At 37.9% G+C, this 9,007-nt stretch overlaps 2 protein-coding genes across 3 annotated transcripts; both read right to left on the bottom strand.

Moving 5' to 3' along the window:
* Positions 1 to 514: 514 nt before the first annotated feature.
* LOC147857738 (membrane protein PM19L-like) lies at positions 515 to 2,033 on the bottom strand. Its single transcript, XM_087327404.1, has 4 exons — positions 1,899 to 2,033; positions 1,514 to 1,724; positions 1,342 to 1,387; positions 515 to 1,127 (listed from the first exon to the last, which is right to left on the bottom strand). The coding sequence occupies exons 1-4, from the start codon at positions 2,023 to 2,025 to the stop codon at positions 978 to 980; spliced, it is 534 nt and encodes a 177-aa protein (XP_087183530.1). The 5' UTR covers positions 2,026 to 2,033; the 3' UTR covers positions 515 to 977.
* A 2,327-nt stretch (positions 2,034 to 4,360) lies between these two features.
* On the bottom strand, positions 4,361 to 7,516 carry LOC147857737 (uncharacterized). 2 transcript variants are annotated; one of them, XM_087327899.1, is made up of 6 exons: positions 7,396 to 7,516; positions 7,097 to 7,259; positions 6,696 to 6,888; positions 5,824 to 6,422; positions 4,930 to 5,277; positions 4,361 to 4,822 (listed from the first exon to the last, which is right to left on the bottom strand). In XM_087327899.1, exons 2-6 carry the CDS (start codon positions 7,256 to 7,258, stop codon positions 4,712 to 4,714), a joined length of 1,413 nt encoding a protein of 470 aa, XP_087184025.1. In that variant the 5' UTR covers position 7,259; positions 7,396 to 7,516; the 3' UTR covers positions 4,361 to 4,711. The 2 variants fall into 2 exon arrangements, with proteins under 2 accessions (XP_087184025.1, XP_087184024.1); XM_087327898.1 differs by having other exon boundaries at positions 7,097 to 7,316; positions 7,396 to 7,489.
* Between the last annotated feature and the right edge of the window lie 1,491 nt (positions 7,517 to 9,007).

Here is a 9,007-nt window from a genome sequence, read left to right as displayed (position 1 = left end):
TGCAACTAATATTAAATTATGTCCACAAGAGACTGATTCCGATTAATGTGAGGATCAAAATAGAGTTGTAACCAAAACTAACAATAACATTTCCCGGATAGTGTCAACCCAAGCATGTGTCTTGTTCCTAAGCCATTGTTCCTAAGCCATTTAAACAAGATCTTATTCCAAATTTCTTCAATATTCACATTCACACAAAGACACCCACCCAAGATTTGCAACTAATATTAAATTATGTCCACAAGAGACTGATTCCGATTAATGTGAGGATCAAAATAGAGTTGTAACCAAAACTAACAATAACATTTCCCGGATTCGATAGTGTCAACCCAAGCATGTGTCTTGTTCCTAAGCCATTTAAACAAGATCTTATTCCAAATTTCTTCAATATTCACATTCACACAATTCACACAAGGACACCCACCCAAGAATTGAAGAGCCAACACCACAAAGATAGAACATAGATCAAAATTCCATCCGACTCGAATGCAAATTTGTGAACAATTAAATGATGATAATCCTCTATACATTTCATGCATGAAGGTATGCACACCCAATGACACTATCATCATACATAGCTAGCCGCATGCATGGCATGGATGTTTTGTCACATCACTCTATATAGCAAAACATCCAAGTTTTGCATAAGATGTGTGTCGATACAACATAAAAACCTAAGAAAATTTTTACTTAAAAATATATATGTAGATACTTTAGTAGACCATGTTGGGGTGACCACATACACTATACAAGGCGTGAAGACCCAACGAACCCTACAAAATTATGTACTTTATATATCACTATGTGTCATTTGGCCCTAATGTATGTATAGAAGCATAAAACATATGTAACAAGAAAACTCCACGAGTTGTAGTAATGTAAATACTAAAATTGTACTCTTTTGTCAAATGATGTGCCCTTAAATTTGTATTGTACTCCCTAGGCCTAGCCTACATATTTGGCATTAACATTCCTCTTTAGACTGCGGCCGCAGCTGGAGCTTTTGAATGGGGTTCAGCTCCGTATCCCGGTTCCCTGGTTGATTGAGTTCCGAGGAGCACATGAAGTAAGATGAGGTACAACAAATGAGTTCCCCCCAGAATGATCAAGAAGGACTCCAACGCGATCTGCAAAGAGAAATTAAAATCCACAATTCAAATATGTTATACATATTAAATACTAATGAAATGATTAGAAGAAGGAATAATTGTATTTCTCATGGTAATTGATTATATGGAAATGCTTCTTGGGTAGTTCTAAGTAGCAAGTAGTAACATTTCTTTTGAAGTAATAATTTCGACGATAATTTAATTTCATCATTTAATTTTCTGGGAACAATACCAGTCTTCGATCGCGCCTACTCGAATGAATCTCCTTGCAAGCCAACCTATCAACACAAAAACATTAGTCAGAACAAACACAGTCATGCAAGAAAACTTGCCGGATCGTAGAATGGAAAACAAGAATCTGGATTATATTATATACAACCGAGAGAAAACATCCATTGTGTTACCCGAAGGCTAAGAGTGTTAGGAGCCAAGAGGAGAAGGCAGTGGCGAGTGCGGCCGCCAATGTCTCCATCTTCCACAAGGCCATGTGTGCTAGACCCGCCAATGTAGACGCCACTCCCACTACCCCCGCTATGAGCGCGAATATCAACATGAAGACGGTCGACCCATTCCCGCCCACTGTATCAGGTGTGGCCATCGATCCACCGGCATTACCTGCTCGTTTCACATACAACAACAATTTGTAAATTTGGTTATATAACCTAATAAACAGAGTGCAATTACATTACATTTAAAGAAGCATGAATTGTAGCCATATTAGATACAACAATTGAATCTATATAGTAAGCACCGAAATGGAAATATCTATTTATTTATTTATTTATTGACCTAAAGATCGGTCGATAAGCCGATTCAGTGCCCATCCCGCAATTCCGTTCACGATCATAAACATACAGAAGTTGAGCAAAGCCAACGGAGCAATCATAGCTCGACCTGCACCGCTCCCCGCCATCATAGATCTTTGTAATTATGAGGAATTTAAGTATAAAATTCTTTTGGAAATCGTTGAATGGAGGGAAGAAGCAATCAGCAAATCGGAAACAAAGGAAGCAAGAAATTTAAGCACTCCAAAGGGATTGATTATAACACCCCAATGAATATATGGTTGCAGATTCAAATACAAATGATTGGGATGGATACAATATATATATATATATATATATATATGAATTAAATTGATATTAAGCAACGAGATTAGGTTAGAGGTATGAAGAGATTGCAGGTAGCTTATAATCAGGAAGTGGAATTTAAAACAAAGGATGAAATGATGGGTGGTTTCCTTTCTATATATATAATGTGTGTGTCTGTGTCTCTTAGTATAGTATATGCATAATAGAAAGTGAGAGTTCTAGACCGACTTAGAATTACAAAATTGGCCTCCACGTGCCCCCCAAATCATCTGCGCCTGTCTCCTGCTACATCTAAGTCACTGCAAAAAAAATTAAACCATAGCCCACCCCCCTCTACTCCATTATCACACGTCACAGCTTACCTCTACATACTCGCACATAGCATTGCATACACACATTTGCATACATACATAGATTACATACTTACATTTGCATAACATACATTACACACGTGCATTTGCATACATACATAGATTACATACTTACATTTGCATAACATACATTACACACGTGCATTTGCATACATACATAGATTACATACTTACATTTGCATAACATACATTACACACGTGCATTTGCATACATACATAGATTACATACTTACATTTGCATAACATACATTACACACGTGCATTTGCATACATACATAGATTACATACTTACATTTGCATAACATACATTACACACGTGCATTTGCATACATACATAGATTACATACTTACATTTGCATAACATACATTACACACGTGCATTTGCATACATACATATACATACACATACACAAACACTTCACTTCACTTCTAGTAGTGCCATTATATTGGTGGCCATGATTTAATGATATCTATCCTTGGTTTATGCTCCATTTCTACAAATTGCTTTGGTGCATGTGTCATTCAAATGTATTGCTAGCTACATTGAGAACCACAATATAAACAACATATATCGTATAGGTATTACATATATATGTATCTTGTGGCATGATTTCCTTGGGTTCTCCATGTAAGCATTCGACATGACATGTGCAACATATATGTACATCGATCCTATATCATGAGACATATATCTTAGGGTCATTGTTTAGCAATATGCCCAACATACAAAATGTGATTGAGATTGTATCGTTATCGATGCCTTGTGTATGCTAAGGAAATCTCACAATGGCTACAAAAGTTGTAGGATTTCCATACTTCAAATATCTTGGTTAAAAACAATTTCCTATGTAAAGCACAAGTCCTTATAAGGGGTTTCTCAATGTTCACCCCCAACTTTGGCCAATAAATTTCAATGACATCTAACCTTCCCTAAACAATCCAAATAGTACGTAATGTTTGCTTGCACCTTAGAACTCTTTGCCACAAGCATACTCTTGCATGTTTGGTTATAGAATATGAGGCACTCCATTCCATATTAAGTTAGTAAATGACATAGCTTGCCAAATATTTTGCAGTTACAATTAACCTGTAAAGGGTTATCCCGTGTAAAATTTGTTGAGCTGATGGAGTAAAATTTGAAGCCTAAATTTGTATTTTTGAAGAATTGTTTGTTGTAAGGATTAAATCACCCATTTTCTTGTGCATTTGCCTAATCTAATTGGGTTAAATGGAAACTATTCTCTATTGCAATTAGCTTCTCCTAGTGGTTAGTTGTTACAAATCTAACATTCAAAACTATCTATTACTCATACATATTTTTATTAATTTACAAAATGTCACTTAGGAATGTAGGGGTTGAACGCATGACCTCTCAATCTCCTTTGGATAATCTTACCAATTGAACTAGATTACTTGATGACACAAAATTCATTACTGCCAATAAGCACCTTATGATCTTTTTCACCTTGATTCTACACCATAGATGAGTTTAGATAGAATATATATATCATCAAATTCTTTGTTCGCACACAAGCAAATACATTCCATTAAACTATTTATGTGCCCACTTTGAGAATCATTCTCTACAATTTTAGGTGTTTTCTACTCAATTGATTACAGCCATTCATGATCTTACTCTTATATCAAGTTTATTTCTTTCTCCAACAGCATTATTGGTAACAGAACCATTTGAATGCTGCCTTCATACCCTGAAGTAACAACATATCATAGCAAATTTTAGTGAGCCATGTGCACCACGTTTCTGATTACCTTTACCAATGTTCTCTGAAAGGTTCAAATTCTGACTTATATTTGTGATAAAAAAAAGTCAATCAAGGTTGTCACATCCTGGATCGTATGCCGTGTATATGGTTAATTTGCCCAATACAATCATGCTGCATCACTTGCGTCCGTAGGCATCCAATGTTCTCGAGGAAATTAAGTTTATGTGTGTTTAAAGTCCAAATAAGCATCTTGGTTCATGACACTCTGATTGCGGGTGATAACCACTAGAAAATCACTTAAGACCTCCATAGAAGCTTAATGACAAGACTGTCATAAAGACAAAGACTTGTATAAACACAATTATTGAAAAGCATCACAAATCCATCTCACTAAACTCACAACCGGAAACTGTCGACTATTTAAAAAGGTCAGTGAAATTGAAATTATCATCTCCTTTTTGAGAATCACTCCAATACTTGAACATTTCAAGGGCTTCTAAGGCATCCTGAGAATTAAGGAGAGACCCCTGCATGTTACAAGTGAATACAGAATCAGCTTTTGTATCAAAATCATTACCAAAACTAAAATACCATGGGAGCATGCCATTTCACATTTCAAATCAAACACACTCACAATAATGAAGTCTGGAGGTGTCTCAAGGATGATATTTTCGAGCGCTTCAAACTTGTTCGCCATATCCTCCTTGGACCCAATCTCTATGACATTACCTTCGATCGTGGTTGTTGGCATCATCTCGTCAACACTTTTCCCTTTTAAGGCTGCCTGAATCTCTTCATTTGCAAGGATGTTGAAAATATCAGTGTCAGAGAGCTTCGGAGAGTTCATTGATACATCCTCCAAGCCACGTAATGCCATGGGGCCATTAATTATAGCCTCATTATAGCTGGGTCCTTGTTGCAACTCTAATCTCCGAGTGTGACTGCATTCTCCTTGTTCTGTGACACCTAGGATAGGGCCATCCTAACCATAAAAAGTAAATACATGTATACATGTACATAGGTAGGTATACCTCTGTATTTACGCACAAAGATGCATGCTTGTATGTATATATGTAGGTATACACTTTATATACATCTATAGAAGCATGTACCTATGTACGTATGTATATACTATGCATGTATATGTACATGTATATTTCAAAAGATGTCTAGGAGCATATATATGCCCGCTTCTTTTGAATGTTTCCTGTCTTAACAACAGACATAGGCATGTACGTCTACATGTATTTTGATGGCTTGTATGCACCATACATCCATACATTTTATACATACGAGCATAGGCATCACATATCTATGTACATAGTAAGTATGCACACAAGTATGTAGCTAGTATGAGTGAATGTACGCATGCTTCACGTGATATCCAGGAGCATATATATGTATGATGTTATCTTAGAGTGTATCAGTATAACCAAGTTTTATGAGTTCACACTCTATGTTCAAATTTTCCATCACTGATTACATATAAACAAAATAGTTTATATGTAACATGGATTCAGTATTATACCTGCTCAAGAACATTGAGTGCGCAATGGAACGACTCAAACCACATCCGTTGTGCATCTTCCGAAAGTGTCTGAAATAGCCCTTTCGCCTCTTCGACAAGGCTAACATTAGTAATGGTATCAGGTTTGATGTCATTGTCAATGTCCGATCGTGGCATGGAAGCAAATGTGGGTCCATCCGGCACCTCATCCAGGTCATGTATAGTGTGTTCACACATCGGGTGCACATCACCATCAAGCGGCCCTACCTTCCTATTGGCATTTGATTGCCTCAGTTGAGTCTGGTAGAATATCTTAGCAACAACATATTCCCCTTCATTCTCTTCTTCATTCACACCCATGTGATATTGGTGCATTACCCAATTAGTTTTACCTAATCCTCGAGCATGCTTACCAGGAGTGCCAGTATAGAGTACCATGATCTTTTTGAATCCAAGTTGGCCTCCATTTCCCATTACAGGCCGTGTTCGCCCAGTCTTATGCCACCGCACTTCGCTCCCATTTCTGGGGCCTTCTATCTTCCTCCGTTTCCTCGTACCCGTTGTAAAAGCCCTCATAGGCCTGTGAAAATAGTGGATGCAATTGCCATCAAGTTTTATATCTGCAAAGGTAGAAAACAAAAACATATGAAATCTCTCAGTCAACTATGATACAGTCTTCCAAAATTATTGAGGGAAAACACCAAAATACCCCAAAATCGTTGGTTACCTGTATAACCCCCATTCAACGAAATTTATCAGAATGCACTGATGTAAGTATAATAGTAGTTGTAGAACACTTACAGGTGTTTTGTTAGATGCCAATATGATAGGGGTGTTTTGGTAGATACCTAACATGATAAGGGTATTTTGGTGTTTTCCCCTCATCATCTTACCTGGTAATCTCTCGGGATGCGTATAATATATACCGTTTTCCCCATCCAAAGTTGGTATAAAGACATCTATATAAGGATGGGGTGGCTTCGCTTTGTTGACGCCTAACTTCGCCTCCAAATGCTCAAGAATCTCGCGGTCGGTTGGATCAAACTTCACACCGGCAGGTAGCCCAGGCCATGCAGGGGTTGTGATCTGCTCATAAATAGATACAAAAAATAAATAAAATCTTTAGACAAAGTTTCCCATGTGGAAAAGGTATTTCTTTAGTACTAGATATTCCAATGTTTCCCCAAGTAGGAAAAACATCTAGAATTTTGGTTAAGTTCTCTTGTGATCAAACTAACTGGAAAGTGAGGATTCAACCCATGACCATGTATGTATGTATAATACTCTCACTTACATTTCCTTCTTCAAGAACATTGCCACAGTAAGGGCATTCAATGATTGTCTCACAGCCAAAATTGCCTTCTTGCTCATCTGCTACAGAATTATTGGTAGTAGTGCCATGGTTTCTATTCTTTATTTTCCTTGCGATCGTCTTTCCATTAACAAGCCAAGTCATCCTGAAGAGAAGAGGAGAAAAAAAGAAGACTGCCTTCATATAAATAAGAAAACCTAATCTAGAGCAAAAACAAAGAATTCCTTATCCATGCCATGTTGGGGAGTAATTGTTAAAAACTGAAGAAAAATTTCGTTTACCTCTGACTTAGCTGGTGAATGAAGTATGGGTATAGAGTAAGAATCCATGGTTTCTTTTATAATTGAGCTCAGTTGCGACACAGTGACTGACCCTCTGCCTTCCCTCCTCAGTCTCATGCGGTCTCTCTGATTTCTTCGTATTTAATAATTACATACATTATGATCGTAGATTGACATATTCGCATTCGTGGCATACGAATACGGATACGAATCATTGGGGGCAGTTTGGTTTATAAATTATGATGCAGATCGTAGTGTGAACCATACGTACCATACCTGCATTCGCATTGTCGAATGTTTCAATCATTCGAGTATGGTAAATATCATACTTTTTGGATTCATTACATATTTATTATAAGGTAATTTTTTTTAGGGAGTTAAGGTAAAAAGTGTAAAAAAAAAACATAAGAATGTTTTAATAACATAAGCATTCGTATGAAAAAATAATAATTATTGCCAATGCATTCGAGTATATTACGTACTATGATGCTGATAGATGACTTCTCTGTTTATTTATTTCAAGGCCTACCCTTCCCCTTCATCTCAGTTTTCGTTATTTCCCTCAAAAAATGCCCCTAGTGCTCAACCCTATCCTTAAAAGGAATAATTCACCATTACGATTGGTGCAAATGGATGATGGAATTCAAGCTGATTAGGGCCTAAGATATAACACGCATGAGATGCATGGGGTAGCTCAAAGGTCTAGTAATAGTGTCATACTTCAACCCCCCTTATCTTTCTTTATAAATGTTTGATAAATCTACAATATGTGTTCCTTGAGGATGTACGCTCAAGCAAGGTTGCCTCCATCTGGCATCGCGGGAAGTGTAACGTGAGAATGACTTGTTGCACAGTTGAATCTTCTTCGAAGCAACACTCGCCCTCAAGCACTTTACTTATACCGACCACATCACATGATTCATTTCTGTTTTGCTTCATCTTTCATAAACCAAACTCCCCCCATCATCAAGTTGCTTGAACTCTCATATCGTTAGGGTCGTCTTTCTCCACTTCCTACTCTTCTCCCATATAAACACTGTAAAAAGTAACGTGCGGAAGCAAGTATGAAGACCGAACAGAAGGAAGAAAACTCAGGTTTAATGGAGAGCTTGAGCTTATGTAGTATACGCGGGAGAGATAGAGAGAGTGAGAGAGAGAAAAACACAAGAACTATATTCAACAAAAGTACTCAATCCCTATTCACCACTCTATACATATGTGTGTTCAATGAACACTTTTATACAAGTCCTAGAAGGACTGACCGAAGTACTGACAGTACTTCAATGCTCATTAAGAGCTCCTACACTAACTCCCAAATATATTCCTCAGGGAATATCTTTCCTAACGGCCTCCTGGTTTACGCACCAATCCGGCCCTACCTACGCACCGGTCTGCGTACCGGTTTACGCATTCGGCCTAACCGATCGGTCCCAACCGATCCGGCCGATGTTGAGCTTGTCTCTCAACACTCCCCCTCAAGCTCAACTTGAGGCTCTTCGGGATCTTCGGGCTCACAGCTCCGGTTCCTCCTGGCTTCACGCCTCGCTTGCGCTCCACGACCTGTTCGACTCCGCGCGCTTCGACCCTTCCGGTCGGCTTGTCTGCTCATGTG

This window comes from Azolla caroliniana, unplaced genomic scaffold, assembly GCF_043228905.1.
Source record: "Azolla caroliniana isolate FFs.n. ecotype wild unplaced genomic scaffold, voAzoCaro1.0.p SCAF_11, whole genome shotgun sequence".
In the NCBI taxonomy this organism is placed as follows: Eukaryota; Viridiplantae; Streptophyta; class Polypodiopsida; order Salviniales; family Salviniaceae; genus Azolla; species Azolla caroliniana.
This window is presented reverse-complemented; position numbering and strand designations above follow the sequence as displayed.